The 27,998-nt window shown below is 49.0% G+C and overlaps 1 protein-coding gene, 1 non-coding gene and 1 pseudogene across 2 annotated transcripts; 2 read left to right on the forward strand and 1 right to left on the reverse strand.

The window, feature by feature from the left end:
* The first annotated feature begins 2,363 nt into the window (after positions 1 to 2,363).
* On the forward strand, positions 2,364 to 2,521 carry LOC116975675. Its single transcript, XR_004412687.1, has one exon. It is a non-coding gene; the product is annotated as a U1 spliceosomal RNA (small nuclear RNA).
* A 6,900-nt stretch (positions 2,522 to 9,421) lies between these two features.
* The window catches only part of LOC116974919, a 41,463-nt pseudogene continuing 22,886 nt past the window's right edge, over positions 9,422 to 27,998 (reverse strand).
* On the forward strand, positions 17,563 to 18,541 carry LOC116975638 (C-X-C chemokine receptor type 2-like). Its single transcript, XM_033024965.1, has one exon. The coding sequence runs from the start codon at positions 17,591 to 17,593 to the stop codon at positions 18,530 to 18,532; it is 942 nt and encodes a 313-aa protein (XP_032880856.1). The 5' UTR covers positions 17,563 to 17,590; the 3' UTR covers positions 18,533 to 18,541.

A 27,998-nucleotide genomic window follows, 5' to 3' on the forward strand; every position in this document is an offset into this window, starting at 1 on the left:
TGGTGGCGGCGGTTGTTAGCGCCGAGGGGGCGCGGGGCAGCCCTCCCCTGTGACGCTGTGCACCCAACCCCTCAATCTCTACCACTCTCCCTCTCTACCCCCCTCCCCCTCCCTCTCCACCCCCCCCCCATTTAGCTGCGCGTACGCAGTTGGGTGTTATGCGTGAGTGGATAGGGTGGGGAATGGGGTAAAAGGAGTAATATCAAGAGGGGGTGGTTAGTGTGTGTGTGACGTCGAAGGCCCCCCCTCCCCTCTCCCGCAATCGCGCGCTGAGGGGACGGGACCCAACAGGTCCCACTTGGTCTAATCTATATTACTAAAAGTCTGATCTTGACCACTTCCTGGTGTTCTGTATATTGACTTTTTAAAAAACGCTGCCACTTACGGTTGTGATTTTTGGCCATCTCACTCAGAGTCCTGTGCAGGACAAGAGGATTTTTCCCATTGATGAAAAATAAAAGAGTTATTAGTGTTTAAAAAATGTTGAGATTCTCTCTCCTGAAGGCCACGCACCTTCCGGAGGGACTATAAAACCCGAAAGTGTTGAGTGCCTCAGACAGCCTCTGCAAGAATGGGGGAGCGAGAGGGTCACGTCTCTCAGTCTGAGCTGTGAATAACACTGAACACATGTCTACTAAACTGTGAGTGTGGTTTTACTGACCTTGAGTGCCCTTAATGTGGTTTGAAAATGAAAATGTGGTTGATTTGAAGTGAAGCGCTGCAAATGGCTGTTGGTGGTGGTTGGTTTGAACTGAAGCACAGCAAATGGCTGTTGGTGGTGGAAAGTTGACAACTTCCTGTTTGCACTGTATATTGATTTTCTATAAAAAGCTACCACTTACGGCTGTGATTTTTGGCCATCTTACTTAGTCCCCCTCCACTCATCAGGTGCAGAGGATTCTTCCCATCAATGAAAAATAAAAGCATTATTAGTGTTTAAAAAATGTTGAGAATCTCTCTCCTGTCAATCACGCCATGAAGGCCACGCCCTTTCCTGTGGGAGGGGGGAGGGATTATAAACCCAGAAGTGTGGGCGTGGCTCAGTCTCTGCAAGATGGGGGAGATAGAGGTCACGACTCTGAGCTGTGAATCAACTGAACACACTGAGTGTCTACTGAACTGTGAGTGTGGTGTTTACGTGGTGTTTTATAGTGTTTTCACCCTGCTTGAAATGGTATGAAACTGAATTTGAATGTGGTGGCCTTGCACCCTGCATGAAATGGCATGAAACTGCATTTGAATTTAGTGGCCTTGCACCCTGCTTGACATGGAATTTCAAGGAATAGCCGTGTCAACTGCCAGCCCACCAGTCGTGAGCGAGCTGCCAGCACATCAGGCTTGAGTGACTGAGCTGCCACCCCAAGAATCCATTTGGCCCACAATGTCCATACTAGCCCTCTGGAAACCCGTCCCTTCAGCCCACAACACCCATACTAGCGCTCCAGAAAGCCCCCCCCCACTGGCCAGCAATATTGGAATTGATGGAGAGGTGGAATATTGCATTGAGGGACCAGCCCTCCCATGTGAACATAGCACTTAGTCTAGTACATGATTACAATCCATCCGTCCACAGTGTACAGATACAGGATAAAGGGAATAACGTTTAGTGCAAGGTAATGCCAGCAAAGTCCGATCAAGGATAGTCCGAGGGTCACCAATGAGGTAGATGGGAGGTCAGGACCGCTCTCTAGTTGGTGAGAGGACGGTTCAGTTGCCTGATAACAGCCGGGAAGAAACTGTCCCTGAATCTGGAGGTGTGCGTTGGTTTTCACACTTCTGTACCCCTTGCCTGGTGGGAGAGGGGAGAAGATGGAGTGACCGAGTTGAGACTGGTCTTTGATGATGCTGCTGCCCTTGCCGAGGCAGCATGAGGTGTAGATGGAATCAATGGAAGGGAGGTTGGTTTGTGTGCGGGGATGGTGAGTCGGTGGGCTGAGGGGCCTGTGTCCACGCTGTGTCTAAACAAAACAAAATTAATACTAAACTAAGCCAAAGGGAAGTGCTGCTGTTGTTATTGGGACAAACAAGATTCCACAGCATTGCTTCTGATGCAATCATAGTAATGTTTGCAAATGTCAAAAACCACAAGGTGTGAAATAAGACTTCCTTCAGATTTGAATGAGGAAATAAATGTTCAAATGTATCCTGTGGAATAGGGGTCGGCAACTTACGGCCTACGAAATCATCCGGACCGCAGGCGTTTTCTTCTCTCGATTTGTTTTCGCGAACCTGGGCGCTACAGCCAGTCCAGGGGCACGCAGCCGATCTGGGCACGATAGCCAGTCCAGGGGGCACATGAGCTAATCTGGGAACTGCAGAAAACTAATTGAAAAACACGTGAAAACTAATGAGAAAAACCACAGCAAGTGTCATGGCGGGGGAGGGGCGAGACCGTGATCAAAATGGTTCTCCCAGGACAAGGCTATCCCATTGCACTTCGGATGTGCTGACACCCGCAATGTTCCCAAATGCGGGATGCTCAACTGCAACATTTGTGGTGGTGAGGGACTGCGTTCCCGCTCAAAAATATATTGGGGGGTGGGGATTATCAGCCATGAATGGCTGTGCTGGCTCGAAGGGCCGAACGGCCTACTCCACCTATTGTCTATTGTCATACTATGGCGATAGATGTGGCCCGCCATCTGCTCACAGACATGGGTCCTGGTCCCTATGCAGAACAAGGTTGCCGACCCCTGCTGTAGAAGTTGCAGGGCCTTCAACATTATGCAATTTAATATAGGGAAGTGTGAGGTGTTGCATTTTTCTGACCACTAACATGGTGCAGGACCTACACAGTGAATGTCGGCCCCTGGATAGTGTTGTAGAGCAGAGGGATCTAGGAGTACAGGTACATGGTCCTTGAAGGTCGAGTCGCAGGTAGATAAGGTGATCAAAAAGGCTTTTGGCACTTTGGCCTTCATCAGTCAGAGTATTGAGCATAGAAGTTGGGAGGTCATGTTGCAGTTGTATAAGACGTCGGTGAGACCGCATTTAGAATATTGTGTTCAGTTCTGGGCACCGTGTTATAGGAAAGATGTTGTCAAGCTGGAAAGGGTGCAGAGAAGATTTATGAGGATGTTGCCGGGACTAGAGGGTGTGAGCTACAGGGAGAGGTTGAGTAGGCTGGGTCTCTATTCCATGGAGCGCAGGAGGATGAGGGGTGATCTTATAGAGGTCATAGAGTCATATAATCATAGAGTGATACAGTGTGGAAACAGGCCCTTCGGCCCAACTTGCCCACACCAGCCAACATGCCCCATCTACACTAGTCACACTTGCCTGCGCTTGGTCCATATCCCTCCAAACCTGTCCTATCCATGTACCTGTCTAACTGTTTCCTAAACGTTGGGATAGTCCCAGCCTCAACTACCTCGTCTGGCAGCTCGTTCCATACACCCACCACCATCTGTGTGAAAATGTTACCCCTCAGATTCCTATTCAATCTTTCCCCCTTCACATTGAACCTATGTCCTCTGGTCCTCGATTCCCCTACTCTGGGCAAGAGACTCTGTGCATCTACCCGATCTATTCCTCTCATGATTTTATACACCCCTATAAGATCACCCCTCATCCTCTTGCGCTCCATGGAATAGAGACCCAGCCTACTCAACCTCTCCCTGTAGCTCGCACCCTCTACTCCCGGCAACATCCTCATAAATTTTGTCAAGCTTGACAATCTATCTATATTATTAAACCTCTGTTCTTGACCGCATTTGGCTTTCTGTGCTGCGATTTCCGAGAGAACGCCGCCACCTACGGCCGTCATTTTTGGCCACCACGCTCAGAGCCCCCCTCCGCCGCATGTGTGCCGAGGAATTTTCCCGTCGATGAAAAATGACAGAGATATTAATGTTTTTACAAAATTCTCCATTCTCTCTGCTGCCCCCGCTGGCGGCAGGGGGGAGGGAGGGACTATAAAACAAGGAAGTGGTGTGCCTCAATTCATCTCTGCAAGATGGAGCTCTGTCAATTAGTCTCTGTCACTCTGAGCTCTGAATGACACTGAACAAATGTCTACAGCACTGTGAGTACCCTTAATTTGGTTTGAAAATGAAAATATGGTTAGAGGTAAAAAAGCACTGCCTGCAAATGGTTGTTTGGGTTGAAGTAAAAAGGCACTCTCTCTCTCTCTCTCTCTCTCTCTCTCTCTCTCTCTCTCTCTCTCCCTATCCCTCTCTCTTTCTCTCTCTTTCTCTCTCTCTCCCCCCACTCCTCTTCCCCCTCTCCTCTCCCGCCTCTCCTCCCCCCCCCTCTCCTCCCTCTCCTCCCTCCCCCCCTCTCCTCTCTCCCCCTCTCCTCTCACCACTCTCTCCTCCCCCCCCTCTCCTCCCCCCTCTCCTCCCCTCTCCCCCCCCTCTCCTCTCCCCCACCTCTCCTCTCCCCCACCTCTCCTCTCCCCCCTCTCCTCTCCCCCCCTCTCCTCTCCCCCCCCCCCTCCTTCCCCCCTCCTCTCCTCCCCTCCTCTCCCCCCCCTCCTCTCCCCCTCTCTCTCTCCTCCCTCTCCTCTCCCCCTCTCCTCCTCCCCCTCTCCCCTCTCCCCTCTCCCCCCTCTCCACTCTCTCTTCCTCTCCCCCCTCTCTCCCCCCCCTCTCCTCTCCCCCCCTCTCCCCCCTCTCCTCTCCGCCCCCTCCTCTCCTCCCCGCCCTCCCCTCCCCCCCTCTCCTCTCCCCCCCCTCTCCTCTCTCCCCCCTCCTCTCCCCCCCCCTCTCCTCTCCCCCTCTCACCTCTCCTCCTCCCCCTCTCCCCCCAGCAAATGGCTGTTGGTGGTGGAAACTTGACAACTTCCTGTTTGCACTGTATATTGATTTTAGATAAAAGTCACTTACGGCTGTGATTTTTGGCCATCCTACTCAGTCCCCCTCCACTCATCAGGTGCAGAGGATTCGTCCCATCAATTAAAAATAAAAGTGTTATTAGTGTTTAAAAAATGTTGAGAATCTCTCTCCTGTCAATCACGCCATGAAGGCCGCACCCCTTCCGGGTGGAGGGGGAAGGGATTATAAACCCCGGAAGTGTGGGTGTGGCTGTCTCTGCAAAATGGGTGAGGGAGAGGTCACGACTCTGTCTGAGCTGTGAATCAACAGAACACACTGAATGTCTACTGAACTGTGAGTGTGGTGTTTTGTGTGGTTTTATGGTGGTTTCACCCTGCTTGAAATGGTATGAAACTGCATTTGAATGTGGTGGCCTTGCACCCTACTTGAAATGGTATGAAACTGCATTTGAATTTGGTGGCCTTGCACCCTGTTTGAAGTGGTATCAAACTGCACTTGAATTTGGGGGCCTTGCACCCTGCTTGAAGTGGTCAGAAACTGCACTTGAATTTGGTGGCCTTGCACCCTGCTTGAAATAGTATGAACCTGCATTTCAATAGTATGAAACTGCACTTCAATGTGATCATGGCTGATCATCCCCAATCAGTACCACGTTCCTGCCTTCTGCCCATATCCTCTGACTCCGCTTTCTATAAGAGCCCTATCTAGCTCTCTCTTGAAAGTATCCAGACAACCGGCCTCCGGATGCAGAGAATTCACAGACTCACAACTCTCTGTGTGAAAAAGTGTTTCCTCGTCTCCGTTCTAAATGGCTTACTCCTTATTCTTAAACTGTGGCCCCCTGGTTCTGGACTCCCCCAACATTGGGAACATGTTTCCCACCTCTAGCGTGTCCAAACCCTTAATAATCTTATATGTTTCAATAAGATCCTCTCTCATCCTTCTAAATTCCAGAGTGTACAAGCCCACCCGCTCCATTCTCTCAGCATATGACAGTCCTGCCATCCCGGGAATTAACCTTGTAAACCTACGCTGCACTCCCTCAATAGCAATAAATTTGTAGACCTACATGTAGATGACAAGTGCATGTGCCTTTAACATAGTGACCTCACTACTAACCACTCCCCATATCAGAAGTATAAATGCAACCTCCCCACCCCTTGATCCCTCTCTAGCTCCTGTGACAGACCACGTACAGCTAGGGCAGCAACGTTTGTGTATTACCAATAAATAGTAGTAAAGACAACAGTGTGTTTGGAACATCTCTTTACACTACATAAACTATGTGTAAATATCTTCACATTGAGCATCCATATAACCTAGTTTGTCAACTATCCTTGCGTTTGATGAGTTACGATTTCCCATTTTCTGCAAATTTAATCAAAAATGTAATAAAATATGTTACCGTTATTACTTTATTTTGGCATTGCATCACATAAAAATAACAAATACTCATTGATATTTTATTTAATGGAACAACAAACTCAACAAAGTATCCATTCAAACTTCAAAGTATAGGATAGAATCTTAACAGAATACATCACTTCATAAATTGCATTTATATTTCTACAAATATGATATTTGTATTGTATTAAAACAAGGCGATACAGTTATATTAGCCATGAGAGAGTAGCTGTGGCAAAAATATCGTGAAAATTTCAAGCTTATATTTGCACAAGGACTCAGTGCCACACACACATTTGTAACAGCATCAAAAATTACACAATACAAGATTTCTGCGCACACGAACTACTAACAATTAGAGGGAACATTGGTCAGGACCGCTCCCTAGTTGGTGATAGGATGGTTCAGTTGCCCGATAACAGCCGGGAAGACACTGTCCCTGAATCTGGAGTTGAGTTTAGTATATTGTCACGTGTACCGAGGTACAGTGAAAAGGTTTTGTTGCGTACTAACCAGTCAGCGGAAAGACAATACATGATTACAATCGAGCCGTCCACAGTGTACAGATACAGGGTAAAGGCCTATCACTACTTTTTTTTGCATTCCTTTATTTTCTTTGTTCTATATCTCTCTATTTGAATGAAACGAAGCGATAGGATAGAACTTTATGCATCCCCAGAGGGAAATTGTTCTCCCGACAGTCACAACACATCACACGATACATGAAAACGTGAAATTAACATTAAATTTAACGTGAAAAAAAATAAAAGCGACTGTTGGCTGGTTGTTTGGTGATCGTATGCACAGCGCCTTCACCGGAACGTACAAACAAACAAACAAACAAACACAGACTTATCCCCAGGATTCTAAACTAGAGTCGTCGTTCCCCCCCCCCCCACCCCCACACCGGATCCCCCTTTGCTCCCCCACCATCCCCCACGGAGGCTCCCTCACGCCGGGACCCCATTGTCTTCCTCTCCCCCCCACCCCCCCACGCTCATCAACATCGGGAACATGTTTCCTGCCTCTAGCGTGCCCAAACCCTTAATAATCTTATATGTTTCAATAAGATCCCATCCCTATACCTTCTAAACTCCAGAGTTTACAAGCCCAGCCGGTTCATTCTCTCAGCATATGACAGTCCCGCCATCCCGGGAATTAACCTTGTAAGCATTATTTTATCTGATGAAAGTTTCCATGTTGCAAGACACAGCTGCAACATTGCCCATGCAGAACAATCTGCATTTGTTCGAAAGTTAGTTCAGCATTTGTGGAAAGAGAAGCAGCGGTCGCGGAAAATCTCAGCGGGTCAGGCAGCATCTGTGGAGGGAAATAGACTGGCGACTCTTTGGACTTCACACTCGAAGCCTTGTCTGCCTATTCCCTCCACAGATGCTGCCTGACCCGCTGAGTTTAGTTTAATTCAGAGATACAGTGCAGAAACAGGCCCTTCGGCCCGCGGAGTCCATGCTGACCAGCGATTCCCGCACACTTACACTATCCTTCACACACTAGGGACAATTTTACATTTATACCAAGCCAATCAACCTGCAAACCTGTACGTCTTTGGAGTGTGGGAGGAAACCGAAGGTCTTGGAGATTGTTGCGAAGAATTGCAGCAGGATCTTGATCGATTGGCCAGGAATCGGAATGGGCTGAGGAATGGTCGATGGAATTTATTACAGAGAAATGTGAGGTGTTGTGCTATGAGACGTCTGACAAGGGCAGTGAATGGTCGGCCTCTTTGTAGTGTTGTAGTGCAGAGGGATCTAGGAGTACAGGTGCACGATTCCTTGAAGGTGGAGTCGCAGGTTGATAAGGTGGTCAAACAGGCTTTTGGTGCTTTGGTCTTCATCAGTCAGAGTATTGAGTATAGAAGGTACACAAAAAAGCTGGAGAAACTCAGTGGGTGCAGCAGCAACTATGGAGCAGCATCGTTCCATAGCTGCTGCTGCACCTGCTGAGTTTCTCCAGCTTTTTTGTGTACCTTCGATTTTCCAGCATCTGCAGTTCCTTCTTAAACATATTGAGTATAGAAGTTGGGAGGTCATGTTGCAGTTGTATCAGATGTTGGTGAGGCAGCATTTAGAGTATTGTGTTCAGTTCTGGGCACCAGGGTACAGGAAAGGTGTTTGTCAAGCAGGAAAGGGGATGGAGAAGGAATGGGTGATGTTTTGGGTCGAGACTCTTCTTCAGACTGAGCGTCGGGGGAGAGGAAAACGAGATATGGAAGGGTAGGGTGTGAAAAACGAGATATCAAAGGGTGTTGATTTTTTTTAAATTTTAATTATTTTTATTTAGAAGCGATTGTACAAGAATAAAACATTCGGCATGTAAAATTATACAATTCTTGTACAGCTTAAATTTTAACCTGAAAATGAGGGAGAAAGCACAAGAGGGGAAAAAAAGTGAAAAGATAAGACCCCTAGGCTACCAAAGTAGTGTGGCCAAAGAGTGAATAAAGATATAAGAGAGAAGAACAAATAAATAAAAAGAATAGGAAAATGAAAAAAAGAAAAAAGTGGAAATATACCTGTCCCTCATTCCCCCCCCCCCCCCCCACCCCACCCCCCCCCCCAATCAAAGGGGGTTGATGAAGGAAAATGTAGACTAGATCATTGTTAGCTGGCTAGAAGGAATGGGTGACATTTTGTGTCCGGGTCCAAGGTACTCAAGCACTTTGAGGAATCTGAAGAAGGTGCCTTGCTATTCTTGCTATTGAGGGAGTGCAGCGTAGGTTTACAAGGTTAATTCCTGGGATGGCGGGACTGTCATATGCTGAGAGAATGGAGCGGCTGGGCTTGTATACTGGAATTTAGAAGGATGAGAGGGTATCTTATTGAAACATGTAAGACTATTAAGGGCTTGGACATGCTAGAGGCAGGAAACATGTTGGGGAAGTCCAGAACCAGGGGCCACACAGTTTAAGAATAAGGGGTAAGCCATTTAGAACGGAGACGAGGAAACACTTTTTCACACAAAGAGTTGTGAGTCCGTGGAATTCTCTACCTCGGAGGGCGGTGGAGGCAGGTTCTCTGGATACTTTCAAGAGAGAGCTAGATAGGGCTCTCACAGATAGCGGAGCCAGGGGATATGGGGAGAAGGCAGGAACGGGGTACTGATTGTGGATGATCAGCCATGATCACATTGAATGGCGGTGCTGGCTCGAAGGGCCGAATGGCCTACTCCTGCGCCTATTGTCTATTGTCTAATGCTGAGAACTATATTCTGCACTCTGTATCTTCCCCTTTGCACTACCTATTGGACTTGAGTTTGGCTTGATTGTATTTATGTCCAGTATTAACTGGTGTGTTTGGGCAGCTGCAGAACAAAGCTGTTCCCTGTACCTCGGTACACATGGCAATAGTAAAGCTGAGCGTAAAGAGACGTTGCCTACGTGGTCTAAATGGTGGTTGAGGTTTGGCCGGAGATGGTGTACGATTCTGATCTCCTGAAATCGGCAGTTTCACTTGTCTTCATGAGTCCTACATCGGTCAGGATCTTCACCAGGTTCTTCCTGAATTTCACCCCGATGAATGCGTAGAGGATTGGGTTGATGCAGCTGTGCGTGAAGCCCAGGGTTTGGGTGGCGGACAGAGCCCTGTCCAAGTGGTCGCGTCTGGGGCAAGAGTCTTCGATGAGTTTGCTCCTCATCAGCGTGTCGACCAGCACCGTGTCGTTGTGGGGCAGCATGCACACCAGGTAGGCCAGCACCACCGCGATGATGACCTTCATGGCTTTCTGCTTCTGGAAGCCCTTGGTCTGCCACAGTTTCCACACAGTGACGGAGTAGCAGAAGACCATGGCGGCCAGCGGCATGAGGAAGCCAATCACGTGCCGCAAGAACCTGGTGGCGGTTCTCCAGATGTCGGCCGATTGTCCGTCGAGGATCTCGTAGCACAGGGTCCTGGCGCCGTGGGTCCACTCACCCTTGTAGAGGACGGGCAAGGACAGGAGCAGGGCCACGAGCCAGACGACGGCACACGCCAGTTTGACCATCCATGACCTATTGCGGCCGTGCGACTGGGCAGAGCGGACAATGACCAGGTAGCGGTCCACGCTGATGCAGGCCAGCAGCAGGATGCCACTGTAAAAGTTCACCTCCTCCTATTTACAATATATATTAATGATTTGGACGAGGGAATTGAATGCAACATCTCCAAGTTTGCGGATGACACGAAGCTGGGGGGCAGTGTTAGCTGTGAGGAGGATGCTCGGAGGCTGCAAGGTGACTTGGGTAGGCTGGGTGAGTGGGCAAATGCATGGCAGATGCAGTATAATGTGGATAAATGTGAGGTTATCCACTTTGGTGGTAAAAACAGGAAAGTAGACTATTATCTGAATGGTGGCCGAATAGGAAAAGGGGAGATGCAACGAGACCTGGGTGTCATGGTACACCAGTCATTAAAAGTAGGCATGCAGGTGCAGCAGACAGTCAAGAAGGCGAATGGTATGTTAGCATTCATAGCAAAAGGATTTGAGTATAGGAGCAGGGAGGTTCTACTGCAGTTGTACAGGGTCTTGGTGAGACCACACCTGGAGTATTGCGTACAGTTTTGGTCTCCTAATCTGAGGAAAGGCTTCTTGCCATAGAGGGAGTACAGAGAAGGTTCACCAGACTGATTCCTGGGATGTCAGGACTTTCATATGAAGAAAGACTGGATAGACTCGGTTTGTACTCACTAGAATTTAGAAGATTGAAGGGGGATCTTATAGAAACTTACACAATTCTTAAGGGGTTGGACAGGCTAGATGCAGGAAGATGGTTCCCGATGTTGGGGAAGTCCAGGACAAGGGGTCACAGTTTAAGGATAAGGGGGAAATCTTTTAGGACCGAGATGAGAAAAACATTTTTCACACAGAGAGTGGTGAATCTGTGGAATTCTCTGCCACAGAAGGTAGTTGAGGCCAGTTCATTGGCTATATTTAAGAGGGAGTTAGATGTGGCCCTTGTGGCTAAAGGGATCAGGGGGTGTGGAGAGAAGGCAGGTACAGGATACTGAGTTGGATGATCAGCCATGATCATATTGAATGGTGGTGCAGGCTCGAAGGGCCGAATGGCCTGCTCCTGCACCTATTTTCTATGTTTCTATCTCCCCCTCTCTCTCCGTCTCCACACACTCTCCCCTCTCTCTTTCCCCTCTCTCTCTGTCTCTCCTCTCACCCTCCTCCTCTCTTCCCCATTTCTTCCTTCTACCTCACTCTTCCCCTTGCCCTCTCTCTTCTCTCTTTCTCCTCTGTCTCTATCTTTTTTTCTTTGCCCCTTATCTCATTCTTTCCCCCGTTTCTCTTTCCCCCTCTTCCCCCTCTCTCTTTTACCAACCCTCTCTCTTCCCCCTCTCTCTCCCATTCTCTCCTACCCTCTCCACCCCCTCTCTCTTCCCTCTCACCCCTCTCACTCCCCCCCCTCCTCTCTCTCCCCCCTCTCCGTCTTCTCTCTCCATTCCCTCCACCCCCGATCTCTCCCCTCTCTCTCCTCTCCCCCCCCTCTCTCTCCCCCCACTGTTTCCCTGTCTCCTTCCCCTCTCTGCACCTCCCTTTGAGAATCTGTCCCTTCGGCACAGAGACTCTCGCGGCAGCGGCAGCGGCGCAACGCTTCCGACGGCTCCGACGCCCGGGACACTCGCACTGTCCGGAGTTGCTCCATGGCCAGAGCTTCAGCGAGTGACACGCCGGCCCCGGCAAACACTCGCAAGTCCCGGCTCCCCGCATCTGTTCCAGCCGCTGGTTCTGCTCCCATCCCTCCCGCAGCTCCTGCTCTCCAACACCCGCGGACCATGCAGTTTATCCGAGTTTTGAGCGTGAGAAATTTCTGATCAGCGTGAGGGCGTGAGAGTTTGCTTGAGGGCGTGAGTCTCACGCTCAAAGCGTGAGAGTTGGCAGCCCTGCATTATAAATTCACCTGTCTCTGTCTGTAAGGGACCTACATTTATCTTCACTAATCTTTTCCATTTTACATATCTAAAGAAGCTTTTTCAGTCAGTTTTTATATTCCCCGCAAGCTTTCTTTTATGCTCTTTTCCCCCCTCCTAATTAACCCCTTTGTCCTCCTCTGTTGAGTTCTACATTTCTCCCAGTCCTCTGGTTTGCTGCTTCCTCTGGCCATTTATATGCATCTTCCTTGGATTTAACACTATCCTTGACTTCCCTCGTCAGCCACGGTTGAGCCGCCTTCCCCGTTTCATTTGTTCGCCAGACAGGGATGAACAATTTCTGGAGTTCATCCATGCGGTCTTTAAATCTTTGTCATTGCATCTCCACCGTCAACCCTTTAAGTATCATTTGCCAGTCTGTCCGAGCCAATTCCCGTCTCATGCCTTCAAAGTCTCTGTCAAGTCTTCTAATGTTTTTGCAGATTCCCCGCTTGAAAGGGATTTGATTTATCTACCCCGAAATCATGAACTGGATTCACTCAGACCAAACACTTCTTTTCCACCTTTTATTTTCTCCTTCTTTTATTTTGGCAGATTAGTCTTTAGCAGTTTTTAGCAGTTTTAGTCTTTATCAGTTTTGGTCTTTATCAGTTTTGGTCTTTATTAGTTTTGGTCTTTATCAGGTGAAAAACCTTTAGACACAAAGGCAAAAAATATACACATTACTGTAACCAAATATAAATAACAGAAAATTACATGTATCTAACATTCCAACTCATAGCAGCCATTTTGTTTTTTAAATAATTTTCACATTTCATTAAATGAAAAATACAAATAATGCCCACTACTGTTACCAATTTTTTAGCTTAATATCATATGAATCTTTACTGTTTTTTAACACATTTTATCATATTTTTTTTAATGCAATTATTTAAACTAACACCACACATAGCATATAACTATTAGAAATTAGCTCACATTAGCCCTTAACCCCACAATGAAGCAGGATGCACTTCACATAGACAACAAACACTATCATCACCCTGTCATCTTGGTTAACAAACACCACCAATATTTCAAACTTTCTCAATCAACATGTTAGCCAGACAAGTTTCTCAGATATTAAAGGGTTAAACAGAGTCTCTGGGGCTGCAGTCTTCGGCTCAGTCCATTTAGAGTTCAGTCCTTACCGGCTGCCAATCGGGTCTGTAGAAAATCAGTCCTGCTTGCCTTTTCTGGCTATCGCGGCAGTCTTTTTGGACAGTCCTTTTGATTTACTGTTCAAGTTTTGCCGCTCGCAAGTCTCTTGTGTCTTCTTCACTGGCTTCTTCTACTGCTTCTTCTTCTTTGGAGTTTTACGGCAGCCGGCATCCACAATGTTGCATTGCTGCCACCTTCTGGCATCACTCCACAGTCCTCATGTCTTTACATTATATCCTTTTTATAAGGCCAGAGGCCCTCAAGAAATTAAACAACACCTTTACTCCTTTTCCTTCCCCTCCATACTCTAGAATGTTCTTTTCTGATATATCTGTCATTCCAATTTTCTTCATTTCACTGATCAAAACTCTTCTTTCTGTTTCATATCTTCTACATGCAACTAGAGCATGCTGAACTGTTTCCGGCTGATGGCATTCCTCACACAGCCCAGTAGGGTGTTTTCTTCACTGGCTTCTGGTGCTGTGTGCCCTTTTGACCCCCGGGCAGAACTCGGCAGGCTGGGGTTCCGCCCACTTCAATCACTGTCTCGTGATTTCAATGTAGCATTTTTCTGCACCTGTTCTTTCATTTCAGTTTGACTTGACAGTCTCCTTTCTTTAAGTTCAGGACCCTCGTCTCTGAATTAACCGTGTCACTCTCCATCCTAATGCAGAGTTCCACTATATTATGGTCACTGTTGCCCAAAGGGCTCTGCACAACAAGATCGCTAAAAATAATCCTTCCTCATTACACAATTGATCAAGGCAGCAAGATTTGCTGAACCACTTCTGCTTTCACTCACTTGAAGACTCGCCCCCCACCTCTCCCCTCTCTCCAAAACGCAGTGAATTAGTCTCGTTGAACGCTGTTGGTTTTGTCTTCCTGAGGCTTGGCGTCTTGTAGAGACGATCGCATCCTTTCAACTGGCAGGTAAAGGCTTTTATTCACTCGCGTTTACGTTCAACTCCCTCGCGTCGGGATGCATCACAGCACGGTTTGGGAACAGCTCCGTCCAAGACAGCGAGAAATCGCAGAGAATTGTGGACACAGCCCAGACCGTCACACAAACCAACCTCCCTTCCATCGCCTCCATCTACACCTCACGCTGCCTCGGCAAGGCCAGCAACATAATCAAGGACCAGTCTCACCGCCGGTCACTCCCTCTTCTCCCCTCTCCCATCGGGCAAGGGGTACAGAAGTGTGAAAACGAACGCACACCTCCAGATTCAGGGACAGTTTCTTCCCGGCTGTTATCAGACAACTGAACCGTCCTCTCACCAACTAGAGAGCGGTCCTGACCTCCCATCTACCTCATTGGATACCCTCAGACTACCTTTAATTGGACTTTACTGGACTAAACATTAGTCTCTTAATTGTAATCATGTGTCGTCTTTCCACTGACTGGATAGCACGCAACAAAAACGTTTTTCACAGTACCTCAGTACACGTTACAATAAACTAAACTAACTAACTAACATCTGAAGAAGGGTCCCGACCCTAAATGTCGTCTGTCCATTCCACCCACAGATGTTGATACAAGGAATTAAGGTGCTTGTAGAAAAAGTACACACAGTGTGCTGGAGTAACTCAGTGGGTCAGGCAGCATCTGTGGAGAACATGGATAGGTGACGTTTCACAGAGTGCTGGAGTAACTCAGCGGGTCAGGCAGCATCTGTGGAGAACATGGATAGGTGACGTTTCACAGAGTGCTGGAGTAACTCAGCGGGTCAGGCAGCATCTGTGGAGAACATGGATAGGTGACGGTTTGGGTCGGGACCCTTCTTTACTCTCTCGAGGTGCTGCCTGACTCACTGAGTTCCTCCAGCACTTAGTGTTTTATCAGCATTCCAGCATCTGCAGTTTCTTGTGACGTGACTTTGTTGCATCTTGCAGCTTTATTAACAGTTTAATTACTTGTCAATGGTTACTGTTGATGTGTGAGTAACTGTATCATTAGTGATGCGCATTGCTTGCAAGTTGATGTCATAGCGACAGATTCCACCAGTGGGAGAGACTGGAACCAGAGGCCGAAGCAAAAAGGAGATGAAGAGGAACTTCTTTAGTCACCCAGCCAGACACAGCGTCCACTTGCCCGGCTCGTGGGCAGCACGGTGGCGCAGCGGGTAGTGCTACTGCTTTATAGCGCCAGAGACACCGGTTAGATCTTCCACACGGGTGCTGTCTGTACGGAGTTTCGCCAACTCCCAAATGAGGGACAAAAGGTCAAAATAAGGGACAAATTCTCGACGCCAATTCGTTGACCGAATCGGCCTTGGCTGGGTGAATGATGAGTTGGCCCGGGTGCTGGACTGCGCACAAAGCCCAGCGGCGGGCCAGTTGAGGAGTTTTGACCTGGGGTCAAAGTCCGGCACCCCGTCTAACTCATGAACCGATGATCGGCCGTGAGAAGGAGGGGTGGTGGTGGTGTCGGCGGTAAGCGAAGGTCCGAAGGTCGGACAGCTGGCCGGGCTGCCGACCGACCGACAGGGACATGGGCGAGGCACTGCTGCTGCTGCACTCCATGGGCTGCACTACGTCGGGACGGGTGAGGCGGGGTCCGACCCGACAGTCCCCTCGACCCGAGTAGTAGCAGTCAAATACGGGGCAAGGGCGGTCCCGTACAGGACAAACCAATTTAGCCCCAATATACGGGATGTCCCGGCTAATACGGGACAGTTGGCAACCCTACCTTCGGCCCACCTTGCCCACACCGGCCAACATGTCCCATCTACACCAGTCCCACCTGTCCAACACCCTCCAAACCTGTCATATTATCCACGTGTAGGAAGGAACTGCAGATGCTGGTTTAAACCGAAGATAGACACAAAAAGCTGGAGTAACTCAGCGGGACAGGCAGCATCTCTGGAGAGAAGGAATGGGTGTCATTTCGTGTCGGGACCTTTGTGATCAGTCTGAAGAAGGGTCTCGACTGAAATGTCACCAATACCTTCTCTCCAGAGATGCTGCCTGTCCCGCTGAGTTACTCCAGCTTTTTGTGTCTATCATCCATGTACCTGTCTAACTTTCTTAAATATTGGGATAGTCCCTGCCTCAACCACCTCCTCTGGCAGCTTGTTCCATACACCCATCACCCTCTGTGTCAATCTGTATCTCTAAAACAATCTCAACATCTCATGACAAACATGCTGGAGAAACTCAGCGGGTGAGGCAGCATCTATGGAGCGAAGGAAATAGGCGACGTTTCGGGTCGAGACCCTTTTTGAGACTGATGTGGGGGAGGGGGGGACAGGAAGAATAAAGGACGAGGCAGAGGAAGTGGGCTGTGGGAGAGCTGGGAAGGGGAGGGGAAGGAGGGAGAAAGCAAGGACTACCAGAAATTGGAGAAGTCAATGTTCATACCGCTGGGGTGTAAACTGCCCAAGCGAAATATGAGGTGCTGCTCCTCCAATTTACGGTGGGACTCACTCTGGCCATGGAGGAGGCCCAGGACAGAATGGGAGTGGGAGTTGAAGTGCTGAGCCACCCGGAGATCAGGCTGGTTATTGCAAACTGTGCGGAGGTGTTGGGCGAAGCGATCGCCAAGCCTACGATTGGCCTCACCGATGTAGAGCAGCTGACACCTAGAGCAGCGGATGCAATAGATGAGGTTGGAGGAGGTGCAGGTGAACCTCTGCCTCACCTGGAAAGACTGCTTGGGTCCTTGGATGGAGTCAAGGGGGGCTGTAAAGCGACAAGTGTAGCATTTCCTGCGGTTGCAAGGGAAAGTGCCTGGGGAGGGAATGGTTTGGGTGGGAAGGGACAAATTGACCAGGGAGTTACGGAGGGTGCGGTCTCTGCGGAAAGGAGGAGATGGGAAGATGTGGCCAGTGGTGGGATCCCATTGGAGGTGGCGAAAATGTCGGAGGATTATCTGCTGTATATGACGGCTGGTAGGGTGGAAGGTGAGGACAAGGGGGACCCTGCCCTTGTTACGAGTAGGGGGGATGGGGAGTGAGAGCAGAGTCACGTGGTATAGAAGTGACCCTGGTGAGAGCCTCATCTATAGAAGGGAACCCCCCTTCCCTAAAGAATGAGGACATCTCCGATGCCCTGGTGTAGAACACCTCACCTGGGTGCAGATGCGGCGTAGACAGAGGAATTGGGAGTAGGGGATAGAGTCCTTACAGGAAGCAGGGTGGGAAGTTGTGTGGTGCAGATAGCCATGGGAGTCAGTGGGTTTGATAAACATTCTTAAACTTTGTTAAACTTTCTTAAATATCTCATTTGCGAATCTATTTTTCGTTCCAGAAAATGTCTTTCCCGTGGTCCACAAACGGAACTGAAGACTTCAATATCGATCCGGGCACAATTTCATGTGTAAGAAGAGAGTTTGTGACCATGAAGACCATCACGGCGGTGGTCTACAGCCTGGTGTGTCTCTTGGCCGTGACGGGGAATGTACTGGTGTTGGTGGTCATCCTTCACAACCGCCGCTCCATCTCATCCACGGATGTCTACCTGCTCCATCTGGCCACGGCCGACCTGCTCTTTGCCCTCACCCTGCCCTTCTGGGCAGTGGACGCCGTGTCTCCCTGGGTGTTTGGTGACGCCATGTGTAAGGTGATCAATATGTTGCAGGAGGTGAACTTTTACAGTGGCATCCTCCTGCTGGCCTGCATCAGCGTGGACCGCTATCTGGCTATTGTCCGCTCTGCCCAGTCGCACGGCCACAAGAGGCCGTGGATGGTCAAACTGGTGTGTGCCATCGTCTGGCTCGTGGCCCTGCTCCTGTCCTCGCCCGTCCTCTACAATGAAGTGTTCCACGCCAATGACCGGTCCGTCTGTAACGAGGAACACGATGGTGATTTTGACAAACCGTGGAAACTGGGCATCAAAGTTTGTCGCCTGGTCATCGGCTTCCTCGTGCCGCTGGCCACCATGGTCTTCTGCTACTCCGTCACCGTGTGGAAACTGTGCCAGACCAAGGGCTTCCAGAAGCAGAAAGCCATGAAGGTCATCATCGCGCTGGTGCTGGCCTTCCTGGCGTGCTGGCTGCCCTACCATCTAACCATGGTTGTGGACATGCTGGTGAGAGTCAAACGCATCAAAGTCTCCTGCATCCAACGTGACCACTTGGACAGGGCCGTGCTGGCCACCCAGTGCTTGGCCTTTCTTCACAGCTGCATCAACCCAATCCTCTACGCCTTCATCGGGGTGAAGTTCAGGAGCAACCTGCTCAAACTCCTGGCTCATAAAGGCCTCATAAAGAGAAGCGAAGAATCCCAATTCAATAAATCACGCTCATCCTCAGTCACTGGGCAGACATCCACCACCATTTAGACAGCTCCCCCCCCCCACCACCACCCCCTTCCCCCAACCCCATCCCACCCCTTCCCAACAAAAGACACAAATTGCTGGAGCAACTCAGCATCTTTGGAGCACATGGATTGGCGAGGCATCATAAGTCCTTGGAGCAGAAATTAGACCATTCACCCCATCAAGTCTACTCTGCCATTCAATCATGGCTGATCTATCCTCTCCCACCTTACCCCATTCTCCTGCCTTCTCCCCATAACCCCTGACACCCGCACTAATCAAGAATCTATCTATCTCTGCCTTAAAAACACCCATTAATATCTGCAGTTCCTTCCTACTAGAATTTCTGGCAAGTCTCCAGTGACTTCTACTGAGCTCCGCAGAATCACCATATTGGGATGTGTCCAATCTGAATGTGGCACCCAGAGCGATACAGCATGGAAGACAAGCTTCGGCCCAACTTGTCCACACCGACCTACATGGCCAATCTATACAAGGCCCTTGTTTGGCCCAGATCCCTCCAAACCTGTCCTATCCGTGTACCGGTCTAAATATCTCTTAAACGTTGTGATAGTCCCCCCCCCTTCCCCTCATCTACCTTTTCCAGCAGCTCGTTCCAGACACCCACCACCCTTTGTGTAAAAAGGTTGCCCCTCAGGTTCCTATTAAATCTTTCCCACACCTTAACCTTATGTCCTCTGGTTTTTGATTCCCCTACTCTGGGCAAAAGATTCTCTCATTCACCTCTCTCTATCCCCCTCATCATACTCAATTCTATAAGATCACCCCTCATCCACCTGTGCTCCAAGGAATAAAGTCCTAGCCTGCTGAACCTCTCTAAAAACAGTTCAGGTTCTTGAGTCCTGGGAATATGCCTGTAAATGAAAGTGTCCAAGAACCACTGTATCAATGGAGCGCTAGGAGATGATGAAGACACACATGGTGTCCATCCACAGACGAAGACAAAGTCCAATGTCCACTATGGGTGAACGAGGGTACGGTCCGGTTCACCTCCACCCCATTGCAGACACTGGACTCATAATAACCCGAAACCTAAAGATATGTTGACTCAACACTTCACGCTGCCTCGGGAAAGCAGCCGACATCATCAAAGACGTGTCCCTGTCCCACCCTACTTCTCCCTGTCCCTGTCCCATTCCTTCTTCTCCCCGCTCCCGTCCGGCAGAAGGTACAGAAGTTTGAAAGAGCGCACCACCAGACTCAGGAACAGCTTCTTCCCCTGTTATCAGGCTTCTGAACAGTTCTTCCATAAGCTAGGGTACTGTCCGATTCACCTCCACCCCATTGCGGACATTGGACTTTGTCTCTAGAACTGATGCGCTATAATGCAGAGAACAATATTCTGCACTCTGTATCGTCCCCTTTGCTCCACCTATTGGACTGAGATACTTCAGCACTCTGTGATAGGTCACCTATCCATGTTCTCCACAGATGCTGCCTGACCCGCTGAGTTACTCCAGCACTCTGTGAAACGTCACCTATCCATGTTCTCCACAGATGCTGCCTGACCCGCTGAGTTACCCCAGCACTCTGTGAAACGTCACCTATCCATGTTCTCCACAGATGCTGCCTGACCCGCTGAGTTACTCCAGCACTCTGTGTCCTTGTGTGTATTCACCAGTATCTGCAGCTCGTGGTTTCTACAAAAGAGTGGTTTGTTTTTCCTGTTTCTGCCTGGAACCGTGAGCTTGGCTTCAATAAGCGGGCGTTGCTTCAACATGTATTCTGTACGGTTGCTGTGAAATAAAAGACCTTTGGTTTCCACCCGGCCTCGATTCTCCTGCTCATTCAGTTGGTCTTCAACATAACTCACCGAACAGCGAAAAGCCCGGATAGAGTGGATGTGGAGAGGATGTTTCCACTAGTGGGAGAGTCTAGGACTAGAGGGCACAGCCTCAGAACTAAAGGATGTTCCTTTAGGAAGGAGGGGAAGGCAATGGGAGCGCAGCGTATGGGGACCGCCGTGAAGAACAATTAGGGCCCAGCGTGGGGGGGGGGGGGAGGGGGGTCGCTGTGAGGGACGTTCTCCCCATGACCTGCCTGGGTTTTCTACAAGATCTTCGGTTTCCTCCCACACTCCAAACACGTGCGGGTTTGTAGGTTAATTGGCTTTGGTAAAATTGTAAATTGTCCCTAGTGTGTGTGGGATAGTGCTAGTGTACGGGGTGATCAATGGTCCGCTCGGACTCGGCGGGCTGAAGGGCCTGTTTCCGTGATGTATCCCTAAAGTCTATAGTATTGCACACCAATGCCTCTACTTCCTTAGTAGACTAGGCATGTCTCTAATGATGTTACTAATGTCTACAGATGCACTCTCTAATTGGGATGCAAGAAATTGCAGAGTTGTAGATGTTGCCCAGTCCGTCACAGACCACTCTCCCCACCATTGTAGATGTAGCCCAGTCCCACACACATCACACTCCCCACCATTGTAGATGTTGCCCAGTCCCTCAGACACACCACACTCCCCACCATTGTAGATGTAGCCCAGTCCCTCACACAGACCACACTCCCCACCATTGTAGATGTAGCCCAGTCCATCACACAGACCACACTCCCCACCATTGTAGATGTAGCCCAGTCCATCACACACACCACACTCCCCACCATTGTAGATGTAGCCCAGTCCATCACACACACCACACTCCCCACCATCGACTCCATCTACACTTCACGCTGCTTCGGGGTCGTTTGAGGTGGCTACTGTAGTTACATGTAAAAGACACATGAAGAGAGACACAAAAAGCTGGAGTAACTCAGCAGGACAGGCTGCATCTCTGGAGAGTAGGAAAGACACTTGGGCAGGTACATGGATAGAAAAGGTTTTGAGGTAAATGCGCCAAATAAAGGCATCCTGGACAGCATGGACAAGTTGGGCCGAATGGCCTCTTTCCCTGCTGTATGTCGCTAAGCACAATTCTTATATCATTTATATACTGTTCCTTCCCAACAGTCATCAGGCAACTGAACCATCCTACCACAACCAGAGAGCGGTCCTGAACTACTATCTACCTCATTGGAGATCCTCGGACTATCCTTGATCGGACATTGCCGGTTTACCATGGATCATCACCTTGTCGTGGTGGAGAAGCTTGTGTGGACCAGAGATCCTGAGAGCGATGCCGTCTGGAGCTATGCTCCTGGTAGGGCCACCCATGGCGGTAAGGTCGAGGGGGAGGTCTCTGACAAAGAGCAATCCAACCAAGACCTCAATGGTGGAACAGGCGGAGGACGATGGCTGACCTTAGTGGAGCGTCACAACGGCTGGGAAGGCGGATGAAGGCTGCAGCAGAAAAGGTCGTCTTGGACTCCATGCCACTGGATCCTGACCCAGACCTGTCAAGGACCGTGGGGTGGCTGCCTGTGCGCCAGTCTCCCCACGTTAAACAAAGTCAGGCACAGGTGTCCTCCATGAGAGGATAGTCAGACTCGTTTCGATTGACCGCCGATGATGAAGAACGTCATTCCCTTTATCCTGTATCTGTACACTGTGGACGGCTCGATTGTAATCATGTATTGTCTTTCCGCTGACTGGTTAACACGCAACAAAAGCTTTTCACTGTACCTCGGTACACGGGACAATAAACTAAACTGGAAACTGTAAACAAAAAATGTTTTTGAATTATAAGTGCATATATTACACTTACCAATTCAAAATGGAAGTGCTGGACTAGATTAGAGTATTTTCAGTTTTAGACTGTGGTTTTGGAGTTCAGTGTGAAGTTATCTCTGTCGGCTGCTGGTGATGGATGTGTTACACACAGAGCAAGTTTCCTGCTTATCCGTTACTCAATAAAAAAGCAAATGTTGCAGGAAATATTTATCTTTCAAATGAACAACACGAGATTGTGACAGAATTCACAGGCCAAAGGTTTGGTCAAGGGTGTGGTGTGGTGTGGTGATAGGAAATAGGTGCAGGAGTAGGCCATTCGGCCCTTCGAGCCAGCACCGCCATTCAATGTGATCATGGCTGATCATCCACAATCAGTGCCCCCCGTTCCTGCCTTCTCCCCATATCCCCCGACTTCGCTATGTTTAAGAGCCCTATCTAGCTCTCTCTTGAAAGTATCCAGAGAACTGGCCTCCACCGCCCTCTGAGGCAGAGAATTCCACAGACTCACAACTCTGTGTGAAAAAGTATCTCCTCGTCTTCGTTCTAACTCAAGTCAAGTCAAGTCAAGAGAGTTTATTGTCATGTGTGCCAGATAGGACAATGAAATACTTACTTGCTGCAGCACAATTGAATATTGTAAGCATAAATACAGAACAGATCAGTGTGTCTATATACCATAGACCAGTGGTTCTCAAATGGGGGTACGTGAAGGCACTCCAGGGGGTACGTGAGATTTTAAAATATAGGCCTACATATATGTAGGTCTATATTTTTGCGCTGGTTAGCGGGTACTTGGCGGAAAAAATATTTCACTATACATCACTGAAAAAAGGTTGAGAACCACTACCATAGACCATATGTAGCAATAGGTAGCAAGGTGTAGCAAGGTGAAAAGTAAAAGTGGCAGGCCGGCAAATCCAGGGCAAAAATCAAAAAGGACCACTTTTCAGCATAATAATATAAGGGGTAAGAGTGTTGTAAAATCAAGTCTGAAGGCTTTGTGTCTCAATGCAAGGAGCATTCGTAATAAGGTGGATGAGTTGAATGTGCAGATAGCTATTTATGACTATGATATAGTTGGGATCACGGAGACATGGCTCCAGGGTGACCAAGGCTGGGAGCTGAACATCCAGGGATATTCAATATTCAGGAGGGATAGAGAGAAAGGAAAAGGAGGTGGGGTAGCGTTGCTGATTAGAGAGGAGATTAACGCAATGGAAAGGAAGGACATTAGTTTGGAGGATGTGGAATCGGTATGGGTAGAGCTGCGAAACACTAAGGGGCAGAAAACGCTGGTGGGTGTTGTGTACAGGCCACCTAACAGTAGTAGTGAAGTTGGAGATGGTATCAAACAGGAAATTAGAAATGCGTGCGACAAAGGCAAAACCGTTATAATGGGTGACTTCAATCTACATATAGATTGGGTGAATCAAATTGGCAGGGGTGCTGAGGAAGAGGATTTCTTGGAATGTATGCGGGATAGTTATCTAAATCAACATGTAGAGGAACCAACGAGAGAGCAGGCTATTTTAGACTGGGTATTGAGTAATGAGGAAGGGTTAGTTAGCAGTCTTGTTGTACGTGCCCCTTTGGGCAAGAGTGACCATAATATGGTTGAGTTCTTCATTAGGATGGAGAGTGACATTGTTAATTCAGAAACAATGGTTCTGAACTTAAAGAAAGGTAACTTTGAGGGTATGAGACGTGAATTGGCCAAGATTGACTGGCAATTAATTCTAAAAGGGTTGACGGTGGATATGCAATGGAAGACATTTAAAGACTGCATGGATGAACTACAAAAATTGTTCATCCCAGTTTGGCAAAAGAATAAATCAGGGAAGGTAGTACATCCGTGGATAACAAGGGAAATCAGGGATAGTGTCAAAGCGAAGGATGATGCGTACAAATTAGCCAGAAAAAGCAGCATACCGGAGGACTGGGAGAAATTCAGAGACCAGCAGAGGAGGACAAAGGGCTTAATTAGGAAAGGAAAATAGATTATGAAAAAAAACTGGCAGGGAACATAAAAACTGACTGCAAAAGTTTTTATAGATATGTGAAAAGAAAGAGATTAGTTAAAACAAATGTAGGTCCCTTGCAGTCGGAAACAGGTGAGTTGATCATGGGGAACAAGGATATGGCGGACCAATTGAATCAAATACACAGGACAAGATGTTAAGAAGTCCCTTGTGCCAATAGGTGGGGAGCATTTCACGACATTCGTTGATTGTTGAGAGTGGTAGACGCTCAACATCGGTGGGGGGGCGGGGGGGGGAGTGGATACGTATATCTTGGCCTGGGTAACCTTCAGGACAGTTGGGCACAGGACACATCATAGTGTACCCTTGCATCACTGGGTGTTTCGGCCTTTTAACACTATACACCCTCCACAAGGGCGGCCCGCTGCAGGATGATCAGCCCTCAGCGCGTGTCCCGTGTCAAACCGTCCCAAAGATTCACCCTGAAATACTTGGGGCCCAGCATGGGTCTTTCCGCTTGAGCCAAATCCACCGGCTGCTTCTTTCAGCCGCCTCTGAGAGTGATCTTATGGTCTTCCGCAGAGCCTGACCGTGGATTCCAAGCTCCTTCAGCAGTCTGATGGTAGATGACGCAACAAATCCTCTGCATCCCACTTCAACTGGATAGACTTTGGTGTTCCAGCCACGCTGCGTTGCCTCTGCTGCAAGCTCTGCGTAACGCAGCTTCTTACGCTCATAGGCCTCCTCAGCAGAGTTCTCCCATGGAACTGTGAGCTCTATGATGTAAGCAGTCTTCTGTGAAGGGGACCAGAACACCAAGTCTGGCCTGAGGTTGGTGGAAGCAATTTCAGGTGGAAAAACTAGTTGTCGGCCGATGTCCGCCAGCATCCTCCAGTCGCGGGCCCTGCATAGGTTTCCTTCTTCTGATCTGGTGGAAGGATGTTTAGATGTTTTCTGTCCTTCTCGGACAAAGGTTGTTGCCCTTAGGGGGGGGGGGGGGTTGCTTGCTCTCGGAGGCAAGGAGTTGGTCGCACACCGCCTGTTCTCAAGGGCTGATGCCAGGCTTTTTAGTACCTGATTATGCCGCCACGTGTATCTCCCTTGCGTGAGGCTGGTCTTGCAGCCTACCATGATGTGTTTGAGGGTCGCTGGAGTTGGGCAGAGGGCACAGGTTGGATCCTCGCCGTACCACTGATGGAGGTTCTTTGGTGATGGAAGCACGTCATAAGTCGCTCTGATGATGAAGCTGATCTTGCTTGCTTCCATTTCCCATAGTTCTTTCCAGCTGATCTTCCTCCGCTCCACACCTTCCCACTGCATCCATTGCCCCTGTTTGGCAAGAGAGACCGCCTTTGCACTTCTTGCGGCCTCCTCTTGTCGCCGCACCTCCTCGACCACCAATGTCCTCCGCTCTGATGTTGTGGCCTTTCGCCAAGTTGGTTTACTTGTCGTAAGGCCAAAGCCACCTCTTCCCTGCTGGACTTGCCCCACGATGTCTTTGTGTCTCAGGGCTGATGAAGCTTGCTGTACTGCATCAGATGGTGTCCACTTCCGGCCAGTTACTAGGGGCGGCGCAACAGCACTGATGGTCTTGTCTCTAGAGTCCCTCAGTGTCATCTGAAGTCTTACTTTAGAACACTTGTATTCCTCTGTTAGACTAGTGAGAGGTAGTTCCAGGACCCCTTTGCCATATAGGCCGATGTTAGTTAGACATCGTGGGACCCCGAGCCATTTCTTCGCGTATGAAGTTATGGTTCGCTCCATCTTCTCCACAGTTGTTATTGGGGCTTCATAAATGGTCAGTGGCCACATTGTCCGAGGAAGGAGTCCAAACTGTAGGCACCAGAGCTTCAGTTTCCCAGGCAGTAGGGTCTGATTGATGTTCTCCAGGCCGTTGACAATTTCTTGCCTTAGTTGTTGCACCTGCTCTTTGTCCTTGAGACTTGCGTTGTACCATCTGCCCAGGCTTTTAACTGGCTGTTCAGACACTGCTGGTATTGGGTCGTCCCCGATACAGAACCTTGTGTCTCTAAGCACCCCCTTGACTATGGAGATGCTTCGAGATTTACTTGGTTTGATTTTCATTCGGGCCCACTCGATGTTCTCCTGCAGCTTTCCAAGTAGCCGCTTGGTGCATGCTGCAGTAGTGGTTAGTGTGGTCATGTCGTCCATGTATGCCCTGATGGGTGGCAGACGGAGCCCAGCCCTGGTTCGTTCACCGCCCACCACCCATTTTGAGGCCCTGATGATGACTTCCATGGCCATTGTAAAGGCCAAGGGTGAGACTGTGCAGCCTGCCATGATGCCTACTTCCAAGCGCTGCCATGTTGTACTGAAGTCAGCTGTTGTGAAGCACAGCTGCAGGTCTTGGAAATAGCTCTTGACCAGTGTGGTGATGAGCTCTGGTACATGGAAAAAGGCAAAAGATTCCCAAAGGAGTTCATGGGGAACTGAACCAAATGCATTGGCCAGATCGAGGAAGATCACATGTAGGTCTCTCTTCTCCTTCTTAGCTGCTTGGATCTGGTGCCAGATCATGCTTGTATGCTCCAAGCAGCCCGAAAATCCTGGAATTCCTGCTTTCTGTACAGATGTATCAATGTACTTGTTTGTTACCAGATAGGTGGACAGCCTTTGTGATACAATGCTGAAAAAGATTTTTCCCTCGACGTTGAGGAGACATATTGGCCGGAATTGGCTGATGTCTGACGCATCCTTTTCTTTAGGTATTAGCACGCCGCCGGCCCTTCGCCACGCCTTAGGTATTGTTTGCTTCTTCCACACCACCCTCATGAGCTTCCATAGAAAGCGTAACACATCCGGTGCGTTCTTGTAGAGCTTGTATGGTACTCCGTTTGGCACCGGAGCTGATGCTGCTCTTGCTCGCCGGACAGTGTTCTCTACCTCTTTCCATCTTGGAGGGCTGGTGTCCAGGTTGAATTCAGGTGGTTGAATAGGCGGGATGTCATGTGGGATGACTAACTGCTCATGCCTTTTCGTGTCTTGGTGGGCCTTTTCCAGGTGTTCCTCCAATTCCCGTTTTGATGTTTTCAAAGTTCCACTTTTTTCCTTTGCGAAGAGGTCTTTGATGAACTTGAAAGGGTCTTTGTAGAACCGTGTTCTTGTGTGTTCTTTCTTCTTGCGAAGTTTCCTCAAGTTCTCTGCTTTTCGCAAGGTTGCCAATCGGCTCTTGATGTCCTCTTGGAGTAGCATGAGACCTTCTCTCTCTGCCTCAGTTGCTTTTTTCCATTGCTTTTTCAACTGTCTCCTCTCTCTGATTAGCCTCTCGATCTCCTGCTGCCTCCTGGACTTGATTGGTGTTGGTAATTTCTTTCCACCTCTCCCTTTACTCACCCCAAACCGTTCTTCTCCATAGCTGTAGATTGTGTTGCCCATCCTTTCAAGCTTTTCCACTGCTGTGCCCGCTTGTTGCTCCAAGATATGTATAAGGTCACTGTTGACCGTCTCCCACTCTTTCTTTTCAACAGCTTTGGGCCATTTCACTCCAGGTTTGTGCCCTTTGATCTTTCCCTCCAATGGAGGTCTTTGTCGTTGTTGCGTGGGCTCCTCCACCGGCATTTCTGTGCTTGTATCACCCTCTTCAGTGACATGGGTGCTGATGCTCTGCGAACTTTGGTTTGAGTCCTGTCGCTGTGCTTCACTCGACTGATTTGACTGGTTGCTTCGTAAGAAGTACTGGTCAATGCGAGGCCCATGTCTCTGCTCTCTCAAGCACTTTTTCCTCCCTTGGTGGATCTTCAAGCCCTTCACTGATGTAATTTTCTCCCAACCACAAATGCACACCTGAAGTTTGTGTCCCGCAGCTGTTGTGGATGTCTCATGTGCCATGCTCTCCTTGTCCGTAGTCGTTTCCGTT

Source organism: Amblyraja radiata, chromosome 7, assembly GCF_010909765.2.
Source record: "Amblyraja radiata isolate CabotCenter1 chromosome 7, sAmbRad1.1.pri, whole genome shotgun sequence".
In the NCBI taxonomy this organism is placed as follows: Eukaryota; Metazoa; Chordata; class Chondrichthyes; order Rajiformes; family Rajidae; genus Amblyraja; species Amblyraja radiata.

Coding starts and splice junctions, on each gene's coding strand:
- LOC116975638 (XM_033024965.1), top strand. CDS start 17,591: ATGAAGACCATCACGGCGGTGGTCTACAGCCTGGTGTGTCTCTTGGCC.